At 42.7% G+C, this 25,830-nt stretch overlaps 1 protein-coding gene across 3 annotated transcripts in view; it reads left to right on the plus strand.

Moving 5' to 3' along the window:
* The window catches only part of CYFIP2 (cytoplasmic FMR1 interacting protein 2), a 133,693-nt gene extending 108,834 nt beyond the window's left edge, over positions 1 to 24,859 (plus strand). For all 3 annotated transcript variants that reach the window (XM_072630844.1, XM_072630843.1, XM_072630845.1), the window contains exons 27-31: positions 14,578 to 14,650; positions 15,063 to 15,157; positions 21,903 to 22,141; positions 23,436 to 23,583; positions 24,456 to 24,859. In XM_072630844.1, coding sequence (XP_072486945.1) covers positions 14,578 to 14,650; positions 15,063 to 15,157; positions 21,903 to 22,141; positions 23,436 to 23,583; positions 24,456 to 24,623 — 723 coding nt within the window. In that variant the 3' untranslated portion in view covers positions 24,624 to 24,859. The remainder of the gene's footprint in view (positions 1 to 14,577; positions 14,651 to 15,062; positions 15,158 to 21,902; positions 22,142 to 23,435; positions 23,584 to 24,455) is intronic.
* The last annotated feature ends 971 nt before the right edge of the window (positions 24,860 to 25,830 follow it).

Below are 25,830 nucleotides of genomic sequence, written 5' to 3' on the forward strand. Positions count from 1 at the left end.
AGACACACAAGGGTGCCTTTCTTTCTGGATTTATTTCAAGAGAGATGGCTTCGATCCCAGATGGTTAGGTAGGTAGTCTTTGGTGGAACCAGAGCTACACAATCAAGATGAAACAGAATCAGACTCACTGATAGCCAGAATAGATAGATGCTCTATCAGGAGTGCCTGTTATTTACAGACATTCATTCATTTGGGAAGGCTTTTCCCTTGGGAGAGCAAGTGAGATAATACTTTAATAGGGATTAGTCAAGCAGACCAGCAAGAACCTATGAAGTAATAATAACAATTCATATTTATACATATTAAGCAGCAGCATGGAATTGGTGATGAAGGTAGATGGAGGGGTGGCCTAGTAATCAAACAGCCCTGGGGTCAAGTCCTGTGCCTGACCCATTCTAGCTCTGTGCCTGTGAAAAAGTTACTTAGCTTTTGAGCGTCCCAATCACCTAAGTCTGTAATAACCAAGGGACTACAATTTGATTTCTCCTAACCACATTGTTACACCTAGATTAATGATCCTCATTGACTTAGCTCAGGATCACACAACTGGTAGGTGTTAGAGCTGAGATCTGACTCACATGTCTCCTGATTCCAGGACCAAAGCATTTTCCTCTATACCATGTAATAGATAGCCTTGTAAGACGTTTTGGGAGAGAAAACATTTGCCAACCCTGGTGCCTATTTGTTCCTGGCCTTATGAAACATTTCCATGAAGAAATAAGAAATTTACATGGCCTAAGATCCTAGAAATGATTTCGTGTCCTAGTGTTATGAGTCCCAAACCATCCTACATTTAGTAAAGAACTTTCTCATCCAGATGTACATTTCTCTCTAGCCTTTTGAGACAGGGGTGCCCTCTTCAGTATCACTGCCTAGATGGTATCAATTTGCCCTCATTTTACTTATCTTTCAAGATAGCAAGAGGAAAGAAAAAGTGGCCCTCATTTTAATTATGACATTGATTTAATTTTATTTTTTTTTCCAGTCTATCATTTTGGTGATTGCATATTCCAGTGATTTATAATAAATGGAGTTGGTCCCCAATCCCAACCACCTAGCCCTGGGACATTTCCAGCTGAATTCAAAGTAGCACAGACCTAATATGTGGTTTGAAACACATACCAGCTAACTCTAAGTGGCAAAACATAGACTGCCCCATGTAATAGCAGTAAAGAAACCTCCTAGATGCTGGGAATGTCTGTGATCCAGAAGCTGGCAGTAGGCACCTTTTTTTTTGCCTAGCAACCCTGAGGGTCTTCCCCTCCCAGTCTGACTTTTTTTTTAATTAAAGGGGCCATCCCTTGACTCAGTTCTTAAAGAGCCTTATTCACTGAATGGGCCTTACCTCTCTCAAAGTGAGAATCTGATAAGACCTTAGCCTAAAAGGGCTAAGGTCTCCCCTCCCCCCCCCATCCTAGGCCATCTCCAGTCATCCTGATGGAAATCTGGCCACTGGGTGGCTCTGGATGAGAAAGTGAGGCTGGTCACCTGCACAGCCCTCCCTCACTCAACAAAGTCAAGTGCAAGTCGTGTCATCATTTCTCTAATGTCATGGTCCTCTTCAAGAATGAAGGACAAACACAAAAAATGGGCACCTAAGGTTTTTCAACTAGTATTTGCAACTTGAGACTTGCCAAACCCTTTTTTCTATGGAGAAAAGTAGAGTCTTCATGTTATGTCCTTGCTCCACTGAGAGACAATTTTGTCCCAGCAGCTTAGATTTGTTACTCAGCAACTTAGATTTGCGGGAGCTGCCATTTTGCAACTCTATGACTTTAACAAAAATAATTTCCCTAGACATCAGAAGACCACCTGTAGTTCAGGTTTAGTTTGGGGATTAGGAAAGGACATCACATCTCTGCCCTTTGTTTGCACTAAATCTGGTACCACTAGACTGAGTCTTGGGAGCAGGGAACTGCCAGGCAATCTAAGGAGAGGCAAACTAACCCAGGTTAGAAATGGAGCAAACAGGTACGAGTGGACACTTTATTTCCAGCCTCAGCAAAGAAGAAAGACTCAATCTCAAACAAAAAAACAATTAAGTCTAGCCTTCAATCTGTCCTCCTATTGATTAAACAAATATTTCTTGAAATTAAATTACTTGTAGTTAGCCTATTGCTAAGCTAAGTAGCTCTTGGCAAATGGCTTCACTTATTAGTGGAAATTTGGGGCAAGGTCTTTCACTGAGAGGGTAGGGGGAGGAGTACAATGCTAGGCTTGAGGAAAAAGGATTTGGAATTATAGCTGTGGTGAGAAGGATATTGAGTTGATTAAAACGGAATAAAAGGATCACCTTGCTCCAGTGAGGGTCCAGTTGAGATAAAGCAATGTAGATTTGTAATGGACCCAGTCAGCATGGTTTCATGATTTTCTATAGCTCCATTGAGCAGCATGTGAATAGGAGTGAAGGCAGTAGATGCTGGGGGTAATCTAAAGAGGAAGTTTGACAAGTTGTAATAGAGGAAAGGATAAAGAGGCAAAGGACTGATAGTGAGAGTTGAACTGATTCATCCAGGGGTTGAGATAGGGAAAGGAGGAGCAATGATAGATTGACAAAGCAGTGAAAGAGAGATGGATCAGAGGGCTGTGAAGATGAAGGTATGTAGGAGCCATGAGGCAGAAGGAAAGATGGAATGATAAAAGATTATGATCAGATAAAGGAATTACAGAATTCATAAATATAGAACACCCATAGTGATAGGGAGATCAAAGGTATGGATGACCATCTCTGTGTAACTCAGGTGGAATCGAGGAGTGGTCATGGTTACTGACTAGATGAAGGAACTGGGAAGTTAGGGTATATAAGAGAGTACTCATATTGAATTGAGCAGGAGTTGGAGTAGAGAGAAAGACTAGACTGTGAGCCAAATACTAAATTGTGCTTGTTACTACCCTTTCATTTCAATACATCATGAGTGATATCTTGACTTGCATGTGAATTGGATTTAAGTGAGGCAGTCATCAGCCTCACTCTTCCCTGGAGTCTTCAAGTCCAGTGGTAAGACAAAAGTCAGGATGACTGACGATAACTCGGGAGGCTGTGGATGACCATGGCATCTTCTGTGCCTGAACAAGTTTTAAGCATTTCACGACACCTATTTTAGTCACCTTCATGCTGTTGGAATAAATTATTCCCATCCACCCATTCTATCAGAGGGTGCCCAGAGTAGATATTCCCCTAAGTCACCAATGGGTTTGAAGTCTTAATTGCCCTCAGCCTGGTTTAGGTCATCTGCTGAGACAGTCTTACTGGGGTGTGGCCATTGCACATGCTGCAGCTTCTTGGAGCCACAGGTGAAGGTTGGGTGAACCAGATGGACACCAAAAGCGAATGAGCAGTTCTGAAAAGGACTCAGCAACCCTCACACCAGAACACACACTAGTCCTCCTGAGCACCCTATATTCTCCATACATGCATACACTAAACTAAATGAGAAAGGACGAAGATTATCCTAGTCAGGGATGGGTGGAGGACGTCAATAGATACCAAGATCTGAATAAGCACAAATAGCGTGGATCTCAAGGATGTTCCTGAGTGACTGTGGTAAAAGGAGAGTCTGGATGTGGCAGTAGAGACAAGAAGCCTTTCACCTCCCAGATCATGACCAGTGAGCCAGAGATATGAGTGAAAGTGCAATCAGGGATAGAAAGGGTAGCCAAGGATGCCGTATCATCAGGAGGATGCATTTGGGAATGGGTGATGTGGTTTGTTTGAAGACAAGACAGACATTACACACAAAACAAATAGTGATTCAAGGCAACATATAAAGGGTGGTAAAAGAATAGTAGAGATAGTAAGTTCTACTCAGAGAAGAAAAACATCCCCTGGGGATGGAATGGTTAAGGAGGGCCTTGTTGGGAGGTAAGACTTTTATTCTAGGTAGAAAAGGAATAAGCAGAGGGGAGGGGGGAGGGCGTTCCAGAAAAGGGGGAAAGGATGAACCAAGTCTTGGAGCCAGAAGGGATCATGAAATGATGTTTGCATTCCTCTCGAGATCAGCACAGCTAGGGTTTTAGAAGGATCCTGCCAGGGAGGAGTAGGAAAATCTGAGTAAGGGGGATGATACCAGATGGTAGACAGTCTGAGAAGTTCAGGACACTGAATGAGGATGAGTGATTTTTAAAGGAAATTACATGATTCCACTAATATTTTAGAAAGATCCATGTTATGATTGCAGCTAGCATCCACTTACATATATAGTGCCTGCCGTGTGTCAGGCACTGTGCTGAGTACTTTATAGATATTCTCATTTGATCCTCGCAGTAACCTTGGGAGGTAGATGGTATTACTATCTCCATTTTGTTGTTGTTCAGTCATTTCAGTCGTGTCTGACTTTTGTGACCCCATTTGGAGTTTTCTTGGCAAAGACACTGGAGCTGTTTTCCCTTTCCTTCTCCAATTCATTTTACAGATGAGGAAACTAAGGCAAACAGAGTTACTTACCTAGAGTCGATAAGTGTCTGAGGCCAGATTTGAGCTTAGAAAGATGAGTCTTGCTGACTCCAGCCTGGCACTCTGTCCACTGTGCCACATAGCTGCCCAATCCCCATTTTACAAATGAGGAAACTGAGGCAAACACTTCAAGTGATTTGCCCAGAATCACACAGTGAGTACCTGGATTTGAACTCAAGTGTTCTTGCTCCTGGGCCCAGCACTTTATGAGGATGTATTAGAGAAGTAGTAAATGGACCATTTCAGGAGTTCATATAGTCTAGTCTATATGGCCTCAAGGCCAGAGGTTCCCCACCCCTTAACCCGTCAAACAGGGCTTCTTGCTGTTCCTTCTACACATCACTCCATCCTTTTCTTCATACTTTTACACAAGTTGTCCCCATCCCCAAGCCTGAAATGCCCTCCTTCCTCACCTCCACCTCTTAAAAACCCTACTTTCCTTCAAAGCATCACATGAAGCGAGATTTCATGTACAAAATTACCTTCAGTTTATTTTGTGAACATTTTTAACAGATAATAATATACATTATATATATAATAGAGAATAATACAAGCATGTTATCTCCTCTGCTAGAACATAAGATCTTTGTAGATAGAAACTATTTTATTTTTGTCTTTGTATCACAGCCAGGAAGCATTTATTAAGTGTATACTATGTGCTGGATATTAAGCTAAGTGCTGGGGATACAAAGAAAAGGAAGCACATAATTCCTGACCTCAGGAAGCCTGCATCCCACAGCCTAGTACAGTGTAGGTACCTATAAAGCTGTAGCATGCACAGCAGTCACAGATGGGGAAACTGAGGCAAGCAGACTTAAGTGACCTGCCCAGAGCCACACTGCTAGTAAGTGTCTGAGACTAGATAGGCTAAAATCAGGCTGAGGGTAACCAACAGGTCTCACACCCATCAGTGAATTAGGGGGATGTCTATGAAAACTTCCCTCAGCAGAATGAGCCGCAAAAGGCCACGAAGGCCACTGAAGCAGGCACTGTGGAGCACTTAGAGCTCGGTCAGACGTGGAAGATGCCAAGGTCGTCCGCTGCGTCCTGGGCCATTGTCAGTCATTTTGACTTTCTTCCTGCCACTGCACTTCAACGATCCTAGGAGAGAGAGTAAGGCTGGCGACTTGGTGCAACCCTGCCTTACCTAAATCCAGTTCATGTGCAAGACCTCACCTATGATGGTCCTCTTTGAAATGAAGGACATCTCAATGAAGAACAAACAATAACAGGTGCTTATAATCACATGGTAGGTGCTAAATAAATTCTTTTTTGATTGGCTGAGTTGTTGTGACCAAATGTTCATGATTTGGTGGCCAACTGTGCAGTGATGAACTTCTAAGATGCTAAAGGAAACCAGCTACATTGAAATATAGTTAGCAAACTATTTCTTAAGAAAAAAAATTCACGGACTCCGAGTTAAGAACCTTTGCCTTATATAGACAACCACCAGCTGCCAAGCTTGTGGTTGAATCTGTGTGATGGAATTATTCACAGAATGAACGACCATAAAGGCTAACAAAAATCCCAGTATTTTGTTTTGGGTTTGTTTTGGGGGAGGCTGGGTTTTCAGGGGAGTTTTTGGACGTGAATGTGAGAGTTTATTTTGCTTGGTTACATGTGCAAATTTGTTACATTGTGTTTAGTTCCTTTTCATTGGGGGAGTGGGGCAAGGGAGAAAAATGGCTAAAACAAAACAAAAATGCATTGAATTTCCCAAAATGTCATGAGAATCAACCAAAATAAATGAAAAAGAACAAAAGCCACAGCTTACAGAAGATTCAGGTAGAACTTCAATAGCATTCAAGTAAACAATCCAAATCTAAAAGCAATTGAATGCTTGTCTGTGCATGCTGTGCGTGGAGGTAAAATACAGGTCTTGCCATGCAAATGCTTAGCATTTTAATATGGGATCTCAAATTAGTCCACTACAATTAAAAGCTAAAAATATTTTAAGCCAACCTGCCCTCTTCCCAGGAGGAAATCTGCATGATCACATGCATGGGTTTAGCATCTGCTAGGTATCCAGCAGAAACCCCAGGGGAAAGCAGACAATCACCTCTGCTGAAAGAGTATGCCCAGCAGAATAAAAATGATGAAAATATGGGCATTTCCTCCCTTTCACCTGAACTAGCAAGACATAGCCAGGCTCTAGGGGAAATCCTCTTTCTTAGTCTCTAGGAATTGTCAAGCTGCAAGCCTGGCTGGCCTGAAGAGACTCCCTCACCCCCAACCCAAATAATGCATTTGCATATCTGGAGCATCTCTAGTTTCAGCACGTACTTTCAGCATCTCAGGCTTATTATACGCTCTCTCCTGGGTACGCAGGATTGGCTTGAGATTTGATGACTCACCCTGCAACCAATTTGGGATTTGTTGTTGTTGTTCAGTTGTTTCAGTCGTGTCTGACTCTTTCTGACCCCAATTGGGGTTTTCTTGGCAGAGATACTGGAGGGGTTGCCATTTTCTTCTCCAGCTCGTTTTACAGATGAGGAAACTGAGACAAACAAAGTTAAATAACTTGCCCAGCGTCACACAGCTAGTAAGTGTCTGAGGCTGGATTTGAAGTCTAATCATCCTGACTCCAGGCACTCTATCAGGGCACCTGCTAATGTTATTAAGTAACTGAGTGAAATAACATGGGCTGACTCAGATACCTAGACCCTTGTAAACAGTGCCCCTTATTGAGCTCATGACACTCAACAATGTATTATCCAGGCTTCCAATGAATATTCATTCAAGTATTTGTTAAGCCCACTCTGTCCTGAGTCCTATGCTAGGAGCTCTGTTTTTGATAGGTAAAGTGTTTAAGTCAAGGACCGTTCACTCACTGAAGGAGCAGTCTCCTCATAAAGATTTGACATGTATAATTGAAAAGTTATATATGGATTTTGTGTGTGCGGACAAACCTGTGATTTTATCAGCATAGGGAGTTTTCAGGGAGGAACGTCCTCTAGCGATGCAGACCGGCACCTTCAGGGTAACTCACAGTGTTATACGCTTGTCTGGGGCACTGATGTGGTGTATTTGCCCAGAGTGGCACAGCCGGTATGCGGCAGAAGTAGGCCATGAGGTCACTTCTAAGGCCAGCTTTCTGACCACAAGCATCGTACTGCATACTGGGAATACAGAGCTAAAGATGAAGTAGCCCTGGACCCCAACAAGTTGCATTCGAATCTCAGAAACAGCGTGAATGTACAGAAGTGTCAATGTAATAGATACAGTAGGCGCAAGGTAGCTTGGGGAGAGAGAGCCCTGGCAGCTGAAAAAAGTGTCGTGTGGAAGCGGGCACTTGAACACTGTCTCTAAAGCAACCAGAGATGTGAAGAGAGACCACCCTCGGGGTATGAAGGACAGCTAGTGTGCAGGCACGGACAGGGTATAAAGTGATGAAGAGCGTGTGTGTGTGCACGTGTGTGTGTGTGTGATAGCACGTAGGACAGTATGGAGGCCTCAGAGCTCTTGGAGGGGACGCATGTGTGAGAAGACCAGAAAATTAGGAAGGCATCAGATGATGAGCAGACTGAAATTTCAGACAGAAGAATTTGTTTGATTCTAGAGATATTTTAACAAATGGAGCTTATTGAGCACAGGCGGGAAAGTGACTTGATCAGAATGAAATGAAAGAAGATTGCTTTGGCAGCTTTGTGGAGGATGGCTTGGAAAAGGGAGGAAGCAGGGAGTCCAATTAGGAGACATATTCTAATAATCTAGGCAGAAGGGGATGAGGGCCTGAACTAGGATGGTGGCTGTACAGGTAGAAAGAAGGTTATATATCTGAAAGATGTTGTGGAGATAATCAAGCAGACCTGGTAACTAATTAAATATATGTAATGAGAGATAGTTGGGGCAAAGAGGTGACACAGTGGGTAGAGCACCAGGCCAGGAGTCAGGAAGACTCATCTTCCTGAGTTCAGATCTGGCCTCAGACACTTACAAGCTGTGTGACCTTGGGCAAGTCCTTTAACCCTGCTTGCCTCGGTTCATCTGTAAAATGAGCTGGAGAAGGAAATAGCAAACCTCAGAGTCAGGCACAACTGAAATGACTGAAAAACAACAAAAATGAGAGTGAGGAGTTAAGGAGGATGCTGTTAACTAAGAACCTGGTGACTAAAAAAGGATATAGTGGTACCCTAGACAGTAATAAGTTCAAAAGAGGAATGAATCTGAGGAACAAGATGAGTTCTAATTTGGTCATGTACTCTGTCATTAGTAATGATTTTGGAATAAAAAATCCATGGTGTCCAAGAGCTCTCCAAGTGGGGATGGGGGGAGGGGAAGGAGGGGAGGAAGACGGGGAACAACTTGTTAATTGAAAAATGTAATTGTAGAAAAAAAAGTCATCTTATTTGAATTTGAGATCCCTAGCTGCACATGGCAGTTTGTACGATTAACTCTCTGTCTTATTGGTCACATTGGCTATTCCAAGCATTCTCTTCTTAGAAAATTACTTTTTCCTTTTTACTTACTTACTTACTTTACTTACAAGGAAAGAACTCCTAAATTACTTATTTCACCCTCATCAGATCACTTCACCTTCCACTTTACACACACACACACACACACACACACACACACACACACTCTCTCTCTCTCTCTCTCTCTCTCTCTCTCTCTCTCTCTCTCTCTCTCTGTCAGTAAACTCCAGTGGTTCCCTGTTGCCCCCAGTATCCCTTCACACCCTGGTTTTCTCCTGCCTCTCCAGTCTTATACTTTATTCTCCTCCATGTACTTAGTCTTCTTGCTTCTCCTCTAAAAGACACTCCATCTCTTGACTCCTGCCTTTTCACTGGCTGTCCCCTCGTGCCTGGAACACTCTTCCTCCTCACCTCTATCTCCTGGGTTCTCTGGTTTCCTTCAAGACTTAGCTCAAATCCCACTTTTTCCAAGAGGTTTTCTAAGTCCTCTCTACTACTGTCTTCCCTATGAGATTACTTCCTATTAATACTATATATATCTCTTGTATGTGCTGAGCTGTTTTCATCTGGTTTCACTCCTTAGAATATAAGCTCCGTGAGGACAGAGACCGTTTCTGCATTTCCAAAATAAGTGCTTGTTGATTGATTGTGCTCTCCTCTCTGTTGCTACAGCCAGGCCTTCTCCTTGTGCTCTTGATTCCACTGATTCCCATTTCCTCTGGGAGCTTGACCTTTCTATCACTCCCTCTGTTTCGCTCATCTTCAATTTCTCGTTAATTTATGTCCAGGTCTCCCCCATACTTAAAAAAAAAAATCACCTTCACTCAGCCCTGCTATCTCTTCAATCAACTGTCCTACATATCTTCTTTTCACATTCTATCTCCTGGAAAAGACCATTTAGCTCAATGTTTCATTCTCTCCCTCTTACTTCTCAACTAATCAATCCATCCATGAATAAGAATTTATTAAGTGCTTCTTATGGATACAAAGAAAAAAATAGACCCTGCCCTCAAGGAACTTGCATCTTTTTTTAATCCTCTAACTAAATTATTTTAATAAGATGACTTTTCTTATTTACAACTACATTTTTCAATTAGCAAGTTGTTCCCTGTCTTCCTTCCCCCACCCCTACTTGGAGAGCTCTTGGATACAATGGATTTTTTTATTCCAAAATCATTGCTAATGGTAGAGTACTTATTCCTGGTGACATGGGAAGTGACTCAATAGGAGAAGACTATTATTTTGATGAAATGCAAGCTCAGAAAATATAAGGGCATTTGCAAGATAACAGACGCTCGAATGGGTTTTCACCTGCTTCCCCAGTTAACTTTAGTTTCCTTGTGATTCCTAGTTTCTAGGGACTTGTCCAGCTTTGACACAATGCTCCACTTCAGATAGTGATGTTCATACTTCTACATGTATCCTCATTTGGGTACCCTTATTCCCTTAACACCCCCTTAAGTATCAATTACAGGCTTGTAAGGAACTTAGATCTTAATGGAAGAGACAAAATATATATATAAATAGGTACCCAGATACATATAGAGTGGATGGAGGTAATTTTAGAGGGGAAGACACTTGGAACTGCATGAACAAGGAAAAACAAGAAGAGATTTGAGCTGAGTTTTGAAGAAAGTTTTAGAGAACGCCAGCCATCAACAAGCATTTATAAAGCACCTACTATGTCTGGGGCACTGTTCTAGTCAGTGAGGATATACATGTAGAGAATAAAACAATCCCTGATCTCCATGAACTTATATTCTAAAAAATAAAAGTGAGGAGGGATAGGGGACAGTCAGTGAAACGGCAGAGGTGGGAAAGAGAATGCTGTAATTGGGGGATGTGGTGGAAATAAGGCTATTTTGGCTCGACTATAGTGGGTGTAAAGGGTAGGAATATGGAATAAGGCTGGAAAGGTAGGGTTAAATGCCAGAGAAGTTTGAGTACAAGGGAGGAGGGGAGACAGTGTCATGTCAAATTCAGGGTTTAGGAAAATCACTTTGACATGAGTAGAGAATGTATTAAAGTGGAGAGATACCTGAGGAAGGAGAAGCCATTAAAAGGCTATTACAGTACTACGTCACAGCTATCAAATTGGCTAACATGGCAAAACAGAAAGATGATAAATGTTGGAGAAGATGTGGGAGAGTTGGAACACTAATTCATTGTTGGTGGAGCTGTGAGATGATCCAACCATTCTGGAGAGCAATTTGGAACTATGCCTAAAGGGCTACAAAAATGTGCATACCCTTTGACCCAGCAATATTGCTTCTAGGACTGTATCCCCAAGAGATCATAAAAATGGGAAAGGGTCCCACATGTACAAAAATATAGCAGCTCTCTTTGTGGTGGCCAAAAACTGGAAATCAGGGGATGCCCATCAATTGGGAAATGACTGAACAAGTTATGGTATCTGAATGTAATGGAACACTGTTGTGCTATAACAAATGATGAACAGGAGAACTTCAGAGAAGCCTGGAAAGACTTACATGAACTGATGCTGAGTGAAAGAAGCAGAACCAGGAGAACTTTGTACATGGCAACAACCACAGTGTACGAGGAATTTTTCTGGTAGACTTAGTCCTTCACAGCAATGCAAGGACCTAAAAAATTCCCAAGGGACTTTTGAGGCAAAATGCCTTCCACATTCAGAGAAAGAAGTATAGAACTGGATCTCAGAATGAAGCAGACCATTTTGTTTTGTGTTATGTTTTCTTTTCTTTTGTTTTATGGTTTCTCCCATTCATTTTAATTCTTCTATTCAACATGACTGTGGTGCAGTTGTATTTAATAGGAATGTATGTGTAGAACCTATATAAGATTGTAAGCCATCTCAGGGAGGAGTAGGGAGAGAGGGGGGAAGAAGGAGAGGGAGGGGGAAAAATCTAACATATATGGAAGTGATTATAGAACACTGAAAACAAGTAAAATAATTATTTTTTTAAAAGGTTATTACAAAAAGGTTATTACAGTTATTTTTTTTGAAAAAAAGGAAAGACATGATAAGAATATATAGGGAGGTGCCTATGTAAAAATAATATTTGGCAGCAGATTGATGAGTAAGCATGAGGAATTAAGCCAAGGTTACAAAACTGGGTGACTGGGAGGATGGTGATGCCCTCAAAAGTAATAGAGAAGTCCAGGAAAGGGGAAGGTGGAGAGGAGGAAGATGAGTTCTGTTTTGGACCTGTTGAGGTCAAGATGCTTGTGATACATACGTTTGGAAATGTCCAGGTGGTTAATGTCCTAAGACTCTATCCTTGGCCTTCTCTTCTTTTTCTATTTCTTTCTTGTCTATTTCCACAAATTCAGTTATCATCTCTATACAGATGGCTCTTAAATCCATATGTGCAGCTCTAATCTCTTATAAGCTGGCATCAACTGACTGGCATCATCAACTGCCTTCTGGAAACTTCTACCTGGAAGCTTCTTTGGTATCTAAAAATGAACACGTTCCAAGTAGAGCTATTTTCCCTGATAAACCAACTCTTCCTCCACTTTTCTCTTGTTTCTGGGGAGGCCACCCTCTTCTTTCCAGACACAGCCTTGGCATCATCCCTGACTCTTCTCTCTCTCCCCTACTTCTTACATCCACTTGTCAATTCTGCCTTCACAACAACTTTCACATTCATTCCCTTATTTTTACTCACATTATCACTATTCTTATTCAGGTTCATATCACCTTTCTCCTGGAATTTTGCAATAGCTTCCTAATTGTTTTTTCTGCTTCTAACCTCTCCTCCCTCTGATTAATCCTACACATAATTTCCGTATTAATGTTCCTAAAATAGGTGGGACTGTACCACTCCCTTGCTCAAAATCTTTAATGTTTCCCTAATGTCTTGAGTATGAAATACTAATTCTTCAGTCTAGCATTTAAAGTCCTTTCTAGTCTGGCTTCCACCCAGCTTTTCAGATATATATATATTTTATTCTCTTTCATGTATCCCCCATTTCAGTTAAATTTAATGCTCTATTTCCTATCTCTGAAGTTTTTTCTGACATCTTATCCCACCCCTATTGCTAATTCTTTCATTCCTCTTAAAATGTCTTCTATTTCCTTATTTGTGAATAGATTGCATGCCCCTAGTCCAACATGAAGGAACAGGTAGATGATTCAATGGATAGAACACTGAGCCAGGAAGACCTAAGTTTAATCTGGCCTCAGGCACATACTAGCTGAGGGACCCTGGGCAAGTCATTTAACACTGTTTACCTCAGTTTCCTCATCTGTAAAATGAGCTGGAGAAGAAATGGCAAACCACTCCAGTATCTTTGCCAAGAAAACCCCAGAAGGGGTCATGAAAAGTCAGACATTACTAAAAAGAGAAAACAACAACCAAGCAGAATGTAAAAACAGAGATTATCTCAGTTTTGTCTTTGTATCGTTCCTAGTGCCTAAGACGGTGCTTTTCACATGGTAGATAACAAATATTCATTGGACTCTCTATTAGATTCTTTGGCATATGGCTACTGGGAGGAATTGTACTGAGACTGAATGAATGTAGAACAGAATTAAGGCACTTGTCCTTCCCTTGTGCTACTAGGCTTAATGTTAACAGTCTAACTAGGCTGTTACCTTGAATGGAACAAGGTCCTAAAGGGACGAGACACAGGAAATGTAAATTCTAATGAGGAAAGTGGAGGAAAAAGGCAGGAAGAGAGACTCTCAAACATGAGATTCCAGTTGAGAGGGCGTGATCTTGGTGGAGAGCCACAGGAAAGGTCTGTGTACAGCATAGCGCCATTATAGGGTACTGGGAATGGGGACACCAAGGAAGGAGAGGCAATGTGGCCTAACAGAAATAGCACGCTGTTATGAGGAAGAAGACCTGGATTCTAGCCCTTACTCTGTTACTAGTTTGCTGTATGACCCCAGGTGGCCAGTGGGGGAGGGGGGACATCATTTTTATCTCTGGGTCTCAGCTTAGACTAGATGACCCCTAATCTTCCTTCCAGCTTAGGTAATACAATTTTATGTAGGATATCTTATGTAGGAAAAAACCCACAACAACTTTGTATACTTTGAAATTTTGCAAAAGGTCAGTTGTGCATGTCATGGCATACTCCTTTCCTTGTCTGACTTGTTCAGATAGCTTGGCTAGAAGAATATACAATATTCTCTACTAGTTGACACATCCAGAAATAGTGGTCAGTCTCACGGACTTCTCAGATGATTCTCTTTTCCCAAAACGGACCAACGCAAAGATGTGTTATCCCAATAGCCATTGGCCAGATCCATATTCCTCTTCAATTCATTGCTTAGAATGTAAACTTTTTATGAAAGAGGGTTGTTTCATTTATCCCTAGCATCTCACATTGTACTTAAATGTTTGTGAATTGACTAGAGTAGCGGTCTTGACCTGGGATCTGTGAAATGGTTTTTTTAAAAATATTTTTTAAACTGTAGCGGGCATTCCAAAAGCATTATTTTGAGAAGAGGTCCATAGGCTTCACCAGACTGTCAAAGAGGTCCATGTGGCCTTGGTGCCAAGGTCTGAGTGCCTTGGTTTATAGAGCTGCTTTTGTGTTGCAGAAAAAATCTTGATAAACAGATAACAGGGGCAGGGGCTGAGCATCACAGTCGGTCCTTGGAGTCTTGCATTCAGATTTGTCAGGCAGAGCAGCGCTCACGTATGCTTAGCCACCAGGGTCGTGAGAATCCTTAGATTCTTGTGACTCACCGTCTCTCTCTTTCTCCTCCAGTCTCAGGAGGAAGTCTGTGATTTGCTCCACGCGGCACCATTCCAGAACATTTTGCCTCGTGTCTACATTAAAGGTAAGAAAACCCTGAGGGATATGATAGGCTGAGCTCAGAAACTAGTCTTGAGTCTAGCTGATTCTAATAAATAATTCCCGAAGGGACTTGCCTTTTTTTTTTTTTTGACAGTTTTCCTTAAATGAGCAGACTTGAGACTGATATTCAAGAGTTAGTGACCCCTGGGAAGGGATGGATGGGGTGTAATAATGAAAAAGCAGAGAGAATTTTACCACTTAGGTCCGTCTAAACGCATAGCTCCTGAGCTATGTGTGTTTTCATGCCTATAACACACAAGTGGAATTCATTGATGAATAATCAGAGTTTAAATCTGACTTCCAAGCCCATATATAAATGCCTTCCCAGACTTTACACCGGGATAGTGTCTCAAGGTTCATTGTTCTCTTTTTCTCTTCACTGTTTGCCTAAACAGAAGGGGAACGCTTGGAAGTCCGGATGAAGCGATTGGAAGCAAAGTATGCTCCTCTTCACCTCGTCCCTCTCATAGAGCGGCTGGGGACCCCTCAGGTAAGAGCTCAAGTGGAGGGAAAGCCCTCCTCAACCTCTCTGGAGGTGTCTCCAGGCATTCTAACAGTTTTAGGATTTAAGGAGATTTCACAAAAATCAGAGAGATCTTTAATCTACAAAGGCACAAGTCATTCATAATGGAACATTTTAATTCATGCCAGGGAAGACATGAGGCCTAAATTGAGACACCCAGATGCCAGGGTATGAGGGAATAAATGTAAGGAAAGTAGGATTCAGAGCAAAGGAAACTACCAGGTCTCCGTCCCGATGGTCAAGCCTTAGCTCCTTTGATGTTCAAGCTAAACCAGGAGGAGAAGGGGGCTCAGTGATGAAACTCTAGGAGACCGCCCTTGAACTGGGTCACCCATTTTATGACAAGCTTTCCTCACTCTTCCTGCAGCAGCACTGGAATGTAAATACAGGAAGGAGAGTCATTTAAGCTAAGCCTGAAAAAGTAAATTCAAACCAGATTGTAGGGAGCCTTAACTACTAGACTAAGGAGTTTGTGTATCATTTGGCGAGTTCTAGAGAGCCACAGAAGTATCTTGAGAAGAGGAGTGACATAGTCTGAGTATTTCTCCAACAGCTTACATTTCTGTAGGGTTTTAAAGTTATTCTTCACAACAATCCTTTTAGGTAGGTAGTACAAATATTATCTCCATTTTTACAGATGAAAAAACGGAAAGTCTTAAAGAGTACTTTTCCAAATGTCCTACATAGGACCCTCCAGAGCATGGCAGTCAAGTAGTGGAGGGCCTAGTGTCCTTGTCATTTGAGAATCAATTGAAATAACTGGGAATATTTAGCCTGGAGAAAAGCAAGTTCAAGGTAAAGAGAGAGAGATTATAGCTTTCGTCGTACATTTGGATGGATATCACTTGGGAAATAGATTGAATTTTTTCTCTTCCGCTCCACAAGAAAGAACTATGAGTAATGGTGGTAGTTGCCAAGGGACATATTAAGTTAGATGTCAGGAAAAACTTGCTAACAGTAGATGATGACACTGTCCAAAAGTGGTGGCTTCAGAAACTAGATGACCCCTTGTCTGATGTGTTCTTGTGGGGGGCTGTCTTTGAGTGAGAGTTGGACCAGATGGGCTCTGAAGTTCCTTCTGGTTATAAAATTCCCTGTTTCTGGGAAGAGACTGGAGGCCGAGAGATGAGTATGGAGGCTGTTGCGTTAGTCTAGGTGAGTTGAGGAGAAAAGATTCCTAAATTATGGTGGTGACAATGAGCATGAGAGTAGAGATACCAGAGCCATTGCAGAAAACACTTGGGCTCTTTTTAGTCCTCTTTGGATTTGAAGAGAAACCAACAAATACCTATCAGGATATGAGCTGCTGCACTGAAAAGGACAGAACCTCCAAGTCTTCCCTAGAGACTGAGACAGGCCTGTCCGTGATTATGTCCATGCTTTCCCTGCATTCTTCTGCTTCTAGGTGAAAGCTGTCTGAGTTCAGAAGTTAGCCCTGTCCAAATGATTTGGGGTGGGTTAATCCAGGTAGATTAACCAGAACTTTAAATTCACTGTCTCTTCCTTTGAACTTTTCCTAAATGGATTATCCTACCAGCAAGAAAGAAGAGGAAAAGAAAAAGGAGCTGAAATTTCAGTTCAGTTAAGGGGAAAATAGAAACAAATACTTAAAGACTGCTTCCCTACAGAATGTATTTAGGGGAGTGTGTCTCATTTGTCAGCCTCTTAACAACAATAAGTATAACAGTAGCTTCCATTTATATAGCATCTTAAGTGTTGCAAAGCGCTACATACATTATCTCATTTTACACTCACAGCAACTCTGGGACGTGGGTGCTATTTTTATATCCATTTTACAGATAAAGAAACCGAGGTTGAGAAAAAGTTAAGTGACTTGTTTAAGTGGCACATAACTAGTGAGTATATGAGGTAAGATACAAACCCAGGCATTCCCAATGACAAGTCCAACACTCTGTCTATACAACCCTGCCTAGAAATCCCTAAGCTCCCGCCACCATGTCACAACCATGTTCTACAAGTGAGCAAATAGGTCGGAGAGGTTGGGGCAGCTAGGTGGCCCAGTGGATTGAGTGTTAGGCTTGGAGTCAGGAAGACCTGAGTTCAAATTTCACCTCAGACACTAGTTATATGGCTCTGGGCTACTCTCTGTGCCTGTTTCCTTGTGTATAAAATGAAGGGTTAGATTTGATGAACTCTAAACTGATGGCCCTCTGGTTGTTCTTAGGAATGTGGCATCCATTCTGGCTGTGTCTTGCAGTCCTTCAGATGTAGACATGCTTGCTCCAAGACTCAGGAAAACATGACATATGAACACCCCAACCCCTAAGGGAAAGACAATTCAATTCAATTAAACAGATCCTTGTTAAGTACCCAAGGTATCATGGGCACATGAGGGCACTCTGGGGATACAGAGATTGACAGCACATAGCACCAACTCTAGGCCCTGGTACACGTCACCAGGAAAGCACAACGTAACACCTGGGATACCTATCCCCATAAACTTGCAGGTCCCCTGCTTCTTCCTCTATACTTTCTCTACTCACTATCACATATAGGGCAGCTACTGTATGGTGGCTTGTATCCTTTCTGTCCAACTGCCCTAAATAATCCGGCTAACTGCTGGCCTTGGCAGAAAAGCTAATACATCCCCCAGCTCTTTTCTTCATTAGAGAGGGGTGGGGAGCACAGACATGGCTGGGAAGCTCCCAGTTCTCCACACCCCGTTGCAATCTCCACTACAGATACTTGCAGGCTTTTTCTTGGCATCTTCTGTTGCTTCTATGTCATCCCACAGGGAGGGCTCAGATGAAGGGTGCAGAAAGAGGAGAGGCTGGAAATTGTATAGTCCTTTGATCCACCAGAAGCTCCTGGTGAATAAGCTTAGGAAGAAAGCCTTTGAGAGGGGCCCTTTGGGGCTGAACCAAGTTAGAGAGACTTGGATCCAGGCCTTTCTTCTGCCACTCACTTGATGTGTGACCTTAAACAAGTCACATCCCTTCTTTAGACTTCTGTTTCATTCCCTGTAAAATAAAGGGGCTGGATTAGATAATTTCTTGTGCTCCTTCCAGCTCTGATCTTCAAGGTGCCAAGATTCCCCCAGCTTAATTCAGCAAGCATTTATTAAGAACCTACTGTATGCCAGGCATTTTGTTAGACAATAGGAAATTTAAAAAATGTAATAGTACCTGCCCTCAGGCATCTTGCACACTTCCAGGAAAGATATCATATACTCACAGAAGTCTATACAAAATAAATACAAGACAACTTAAATGTGCAGAAGTTTATTAGGAAAGGCCTCATGGAGGAGGTAGGAAACCAGTTCTAAGAGGCAGGCGGACAGGTAAGGAAAGGAGTGAATTCCCAGCATGGGGAGAGACAAAAGTGGAGTATTGGACATGACAAAGCCAGCCTGCCTGGACCATAGCATGTATAAAAGGGAGTAACATTTTATAAAGGGCAGCTAGATGGCACCAAGCCTGGAGTCAGCAAGACTCATTTTCCTGAATTCAAATCTAGCCTCACACTAGCTGTGTGACCCTGGGCAAGTCACCTAATGTGCTTGCCTCATTTTCCTCAGCTATAAAATGAGAAGGAAATGGCAACTACTCCAGTGCCAAGAAAACCCCAAATGGGGTCATAAAGAGTCAGATATACCTAAAAATAATTGAACAACAACTGTGTTGGAAAAATTGGAAAATGAAGTTAGAAAGATAGGTTGGAGCCATGTTTAATATCCAGGGTGTCCCCAGATTCTTAGTGTAGTTCTAACTGAATAGCTGAAAACTGCCCTAAGCTAAAGGCTGTAAATTGCATGAAGGCTTTAGGGACACCCTGTTTATGTATGCACTGCAGTCTCTGAAAGCACTCCGACTATCTATTATCTATCTATTATTATTGTTGTTTGAACTGAAAGGGCCTTTCCAGAGCATCCTGGCCGAGCAGTTCAGATGCCATGTTAATAAGCACATTTTCAGGCTAGTTCCCCAGGGGCAGGATCAGATAGTCTAAGAAGATTGCCTTTTAGGGAGTAATCCCTTAAACCCGGCAGTGCGCAAACTTGTCTTCTCTGTTAGCACTCTCCCACAAGAATCTGGTCTCCAATTCTTAATGCCTGGCATCTGTTTGCATTTAGAAAATTATGAATCGCTTCATGGTTCTGTTTAATAAATTGTCCTTGGACCTGTTGGAATTCCCTAGTCAAACACTCAGTATTTACCCAGTTGAATTCCCTTTAGGTTCTGTCCAAGTTGGAAGGAGTTAGCAGTTTTGTAAACCCTTCTCCCATCAAGAAATGGACCAGAAGTTAGTCATCCAAACAACTACAGGAAAGCTAACAAAACAGTTTGGAGGCCAGTAAGAGTTCACCAGAGGACTCAGCAATAGCTAGGACAGCGTCTAAGGGGTTGTGCTATAAACTGAGCTTGTCTTCTTGAGTTGCCATATTTTCTAGAAACCCTGGACCCAGAGTATGCAGGAGGCCCTGAATGTGACAAGGACAACCCTACCTCCCACCCTCACCCCACCCCCCAGCTTAACAAAGGCCAGAGGGGCACTTTGTATTGTTAAGGATTGGAACACATCTCAGAGATCAGTGGAAGTCAGGTTTCTACTGTATTGAGTAGTAGGAAAAGTGTTTGATTAGAAATCACGTGTCTTTAGCTAGCTGTGTGAACACAGCTATTCTGTTTAACTATTCTGCATCTCACTCAATAGAATGTGAACTCCTTGAGGTTAGGGAATGTTTTTGTGTCCCCAGCCCCTAACCTTGTATCTGATATGTGGTTGTGGCACCTCCCCCCTATCAAAGTAAGATGACAACACTGGACCTTCCCTACCTGTCTGGCCTTGAGAGGATGGTGATTGGTGCGTAGCTTTCCTTCCTAGTGAATGAGTCTACTTAGGAGACAGAGATCAAAAGGTTACTTGGGGAACATAGAATTAGAACCAAGGGCATTGGCTACTATAAGTGAGGGTAATCTCAAGTCTGGGAATATTTTGGTCTAAAAAAACAGAACTATTCACCTAGAATTAGGGCATCCTTTCTCCCAAGAAAGAGAGCTGGAGAAATACCAAGAAAATCTTCATGTCCGCCATTCCCTTTCCGAGACCCTGTCAGACTGCTCCCTTGTTTGCATTTATCATACCATTCCCAGCTTCATTGCAACAGGATTTTCTAATGAGTTATAAGCCCCAACTTTACAAATTATTGCTCATTGATTACATTTGAGGTTGGCTGTTTCCTGAAGCAAGCATTTGTGGGATCCTTAACTTTATAAGGATACTACTTTTAAATGCCTAGGGTCATAAGGACAGAGTAGAATGAGACATTTTTGGGAAGGCTTTCATTCAGACAGTCTCAAGAAGTGCAGTAGGAGACCCTGGCCCTTTTAGGCTAAGGTCTTTTCAGGTATAGTGATGCCCATGCAGTGAACAGGACTCTTTAAGAAGTGAGTCAAGAGATGGCCCCTTTAGTCATCCTGATGAATATCAGGCCACTGGACCCAGATGGCTCTGGAGGAAAAAGTGAGACTGGTAACCTTGCACAGCCCTCCCTCACTCAGCCCAAAGTCAACTGCAGGTCATGTCATCATCTTCATGATGTCATGGTCCCCTTTGAGAATGAAGAACAAACAACAATCTCAAGAAGTGGCATTTTATGACCTGGTCGCTAAATTTTAGTTTCTGTCTAATGTTTGGGAATAGAAAGAATGTTGAACTGATCCACAGGGCAGTCAGTTGAAGTGCCCATTTCATGTCAATGGCATTGTGGTAGTGTTGCTTGCTTAGTGAACCCAGAGCAAAAGGCAAAAAGTAGGAGGGGCAAAGGAATGGAAGCAAGATGGCCAGGATGGATGTCTAAGTGGGATGTAAGGATGGTCTGATGGTCTAGGGCTGGCTGAGGATGGCAGTCTGGTTGAATTTGCTCTCACTCACCAATCAAAACAGCTAAACTCAGGACAGAGGCTCCAAACCTGAATGAATTAACTCCCCCAAGGACAGGGGTATATTTTTCCTGGTAGCCCAAAGATAGTTTGTAGATGAGGAGTATCAGAACAGATGGCAAGATAGCCATGGTGGGTTTACCCTCAAATATCATGCTGAATTTTATAAGGTTAGTACTCTGTTGCACCAAAGTCATCCTCTGATGCCTCATCATGGTATGAAAATGACCCTGGAGTCTTGGAGCTATGGCAACAGAGCATGACCTCTGGCAAATCCTACCAAACCTACCATCAATCAACTAGTATTTATCAAGTGCCCACCATGTGCCAAGAACCCAGGATACAAAGACACCAATCAAGTCGGAGCTTAGGCTCTGGTGGGGGTAGCAAAGTATACGTAAATAAATTGACATATAATAGATACAAAATAAATTGGGGGAAGAGTCTAAGGGCCATCAGGTAGGATCTGGTGACAGATTACATGACTGTCATCTGAAGAACCTTCCAAGGTCACAAGCAAGTTGATCTATTGGGTCAACTCATGAAGCATCTGATAGGATTCTGACACAGAAGGGTCCCGGTCTGTAGAAGTGGAGGGAATGTCCACACCAACAAAAGCATGAAATGTGGAATGAAATCATGGATTACTGAAGGATCCATAGGCATTCTCCCCCCTACCAAGCCCTCAGTCATTGTGAATAGACTCCAGGCAGGTTCTGCTGGTTTGGAAACCAGGGGAAGGGGGAAAGAGAAGAAAATCTTATAGGAGAATCTTACCACAAGCTTTCACAGACACTTTCCTCCCCCAGCAAATTGCAATTGCCCGGGAAGGAGATCTACTGACCAAGGAGCGACTGTGTTGTGGACTATCCATGTTTGAGGTCATCCTGACACGCATCCGGAGCTACCTCCAGGATCCCATATGGCGAGGCCCACCCCCTACCAATGGTGTCATGCATGTGGACGAGTGTGTGGAGTTTCACCGTCTCTGGAGCGCCATGCAATTTGTATACTGTATCCCGGTGGGGACCAACGAATTTACAGCTGAGTGAGTGACTGGGGAGGTGTGGGGCAGAAGCCACCCACCTCTAAAGTTTCCCTGCTAGGTATTTAGTGATTCACTCTTAGAGATTGCTATGGAGGGAAGGTGGGAGAAGTACAAGACAAGGAAAATTAAGAGGCATTTATAGTATATTGGAAAGATAAAGCTATACATATAAAAACTGAGCAAACCCACAAAGTAGGCAAAATAAGATCATAAAGATATTCATTATTCAATATAAACAGGAAATACAAAAAAAATCAGAAAGGGGAAAATCCATGTTCAGGTGGTGTCACTAGAAGATGCTCCTTAGGAGAGAAAGAACTGGAACTAAACCTCAAAGAATGAATAAAATTTGGACTGGAAGAGAGGAGGAGGGAAGGCATTCTGGAAGAAAGAAATAGGGAGAGCAAAAGTATGGAAGTTGGAAGAAGCAGGGGGAAAGAGAGGATACTAGCCTGGCTGGAGGAAAGGGCTTATTAGTGAGAGCTATGTCAGTTGGTCAGTCAAATAGCAATTATAGGTAAGATGGGTTAAGTTGTGCCAAGCCAAATTTGAAAGCCAAGAGCAGAAGTCCAGATTTTATCTGAGAGGGAATAAGCAGCTGTTCTGGGTTTCTTAGTAGGATTTCCAAGTTTTTCAGTTGTGCCTGGAGTCAGGAAGACCTGAGTTCAAATCCCACATCAGACACTTCCTAGCTGTGTGACCCTGGGCAAGTCACTTAACCTTTCTTTGCCTCAGCTGAGAAATGGGGATAGTAATTGCATCTGCCTCCCAGGGTTGTTGTGAGACTCAAATGAGATAATAACTGTAAAGCACTTAGGACAGTATCTGCCACATAGTAAGAGCTATATAAATGTTAACTATCATTAAGATGGTTATTATTTTTAATGCTATTAATAATAATAACCTGGTGTCTATTATCTCATAGGATCGTTGATATAGAACTTGGAAGCACTTTAGAAGTCATTAACTTCTTTATTTTACATATGAGGAAAAGCAAAACACAGAAAGGTCAAGTGACTTACCAAAGGTCACACAGCTAGAAAGCGTCAACGTGGAATTTGAATTCAGGCCTTTTTGACTCAGATCCAATGCACTATCCATTATATCGTGCATCTTATCCCCAAATCCCATTGATAAGATTGGCTCCTTCATACTCACCTACCTACAGGCAGGGGGTTATAAAAATAAAGGATAATCAAGGAGATCTGGGGCCGGGCTACCAGCCAGGAATTTAGGAAGCTCTGGTGTCCCTAGCTTCCACTTCATTCCAGGCCTCTGCTTTCTTCCCTCCCAGGCAGTGCTTTGGAGATGGCTTGAACTGGGCCGGCTGCTCAGTCATCGTCCTCCTCGGACAGCAGCGACGGTTTGATTTGTTTGACTTCTGTTACCATCTCCTGAAGGTGCAGAGACAGGATGGGAAGGATGAGATCATAAAAAATGTGGTAAGTGGAATGGGGTGGGTGGCAAGTGGGGTGTCTGAGGGAGAATGTAGAGACAGAGTGCCAGGGAACAAGAAGATGCAACATTAAAAATTAAAACGAAACAAAATAAAATAAAAAGAATTGGTCTGTTGTGACAAATGAAGGGAGACTTGGAGAACTGAGCTGGGTGAGGAATTGCTAGTGTGAATCCTGTAAGCCTGGAGCTCCTAAGACAAGTGGGATGAGTCAGGTCACCTCACAGGGCAGGGAAGCAGTATAGCTTCCTCCCCTCCCATCACCTTTCTTTCTTTCTTTCTTTCTTTCTTTTATTTTTTTAAGGTTTTTGTAATATATCCACACACATACATACACACATATGTAATGTATATATACATATATAGATATATATTATATATATAACTCTCCCCCCAATTACATGTTAAAAATTTTTTTTTAAGTTTTGAGTTCCAAATCCTATCGCTCCCTCCCTCCCTTCCCACTTTCCTCCTTCAGATAGTAAGTAATCAGATATACATGTGCAGTCATGTAAAACATTTCCATATTAGTCATTTTGTACAAGAAGACTTGAATAAAAGAAAGTAAAAAATAGCATGCTTCAGTCTGTGTTCAAATAATATCAGTTCTTTCTCTGGAGGCTGATAGCATGCTTCCTCATTAGTCCTCTGGGATTGTCTTGGATCATTGTATGGCTGAGAATATCTGGTTGGGTTTTACTAAGACTCGGTTACAGGAGTAGGAACCTGAACACTTTCTAGCTGTGTGACCCTTGGCGAGTGACTTTTCTGTGCCTCTGATGCCTTCTCTCACCTCTGTGTTCTCTTTCTCTGTCCATCCTTGTGTTTCCCACCCTCCACTCACCATCTTTACTACAGCCCTTGAAGAAGATGGCCGACAGAATCCGCAAATACCAGATCCTAAACAACGAGGTCTTCGCAATCTTGAACAAATATATGAAGTCAGTAGAGACAGACAGTACCACCGTGGAGCACGTACGCTGCTTCCAGCCGCCCATCCACCAGTCCTTGGCTACCACTTGCTAAGTGTAGAGGTTCCCTAATAAGAGCCTATCAGGAGGTGGAGGGGAGGGACCACCTCCAGACTGTGTCAGGGATGGCTAAGGAAACTGGCGACCTGTGGGCTGGACACGAACCAAACCAGATACCCCAAGCACACCTTGACCCAAGCTGAGAGCTGGACCTGTGCATGCTCTTCCATGACATCTCTGTGGTTGGTTTCTCCCATAGCTTAAAAAAGAAAAAAAAAAGGCACACAAAAATGGCAGTGCGTGCTTTTCCTTCCTCATTTTCTTCTTCGTTGATACTAAGAATTCATTGTTTGACCCTTTGGCATCCCCACAGCCTCCAGCTCTCCCCACCGCACGACTATGGCTGTTCCTTAAGGCCTTCCATCTTGTGCTCACCTCTGCAAACATAGCCATCTATGACCTCGTGCTGATATCTGCAGGCTTCAAGTGGGGACGAAATTTCTGGTGCCCATGGTTCTCTGGAGAAGCAATACCGATCAGAGCTTGGAACCAGGGGCAAGTGGTGCCCGCCTGCCTAGAGGCACATGTCTTGGTCAGGCCCCAGCGTTTCAGCATAGCCCACAACCCTCACCCGGCCCATTCTCCTCTCTGGTACCTGTCTCCTCCTGCTCCTCTGAACCACATTGGACTCCAGGGACTTCAGCCCCAAGAGTACTCAAGGACTGAACAGCTGTCCTCCAAGGGCTATCGGGCAGTGCCCATCCACATGCAGTACATGAGCTTTCTTGGTGGTGGTTTCCTGCTGGAGATGGTGCTTGCTCTTGCTTTTTTCTGACTCTGAAAGAAAAATTAGTAATCCTCCCCACCCCACCCAAATACTACTGCCCTCCAGGAGGGAATTTATCATTTCATTCATGCCTGCAGCACATGGAGTAGTACCAGAGTTAGGATAAACAGCAAAGGATGCAGTACTAGGATGCAGTACTCCTGAAGCATACGTGACCTTTCCATCCTTAAATTAAAAAAAAATCCCTTTTAGCATAGGGAACTTTTCCAGTCTTCTCCATGGTTTATTGCCAAGATAGGAAACTGAGATGCTCAACAACAATCCATTCCTGTATCTTCCTGGGGGCTGGGTACAAAGGACAGCTCTGACCAAAGGAGGAAGCATGGTACAGTCAGAAGAGCAGTGACTCCATAGTCAGGTGTCCTGAGTTCAAATCCCACTTCTGATGCTTACTTACTACCTATGTGACCTTCCA

This window comes from Notamacropus eugenii, chromosome 1, assembly GCF_028372415.1.
Source record: "Notamacropus eugenii isolate mMacEug1 chromosome 1, mMacEug1.pri_v2, whole genome shotgun sequence".
In the NCBI taxonomy this organism is placed as follows: Eukaryota; Metazoa; Chordata; class Mammalia; order Diprotodontia; family Macropodidae; genus Notamacropus; species Notamacropus eugenii.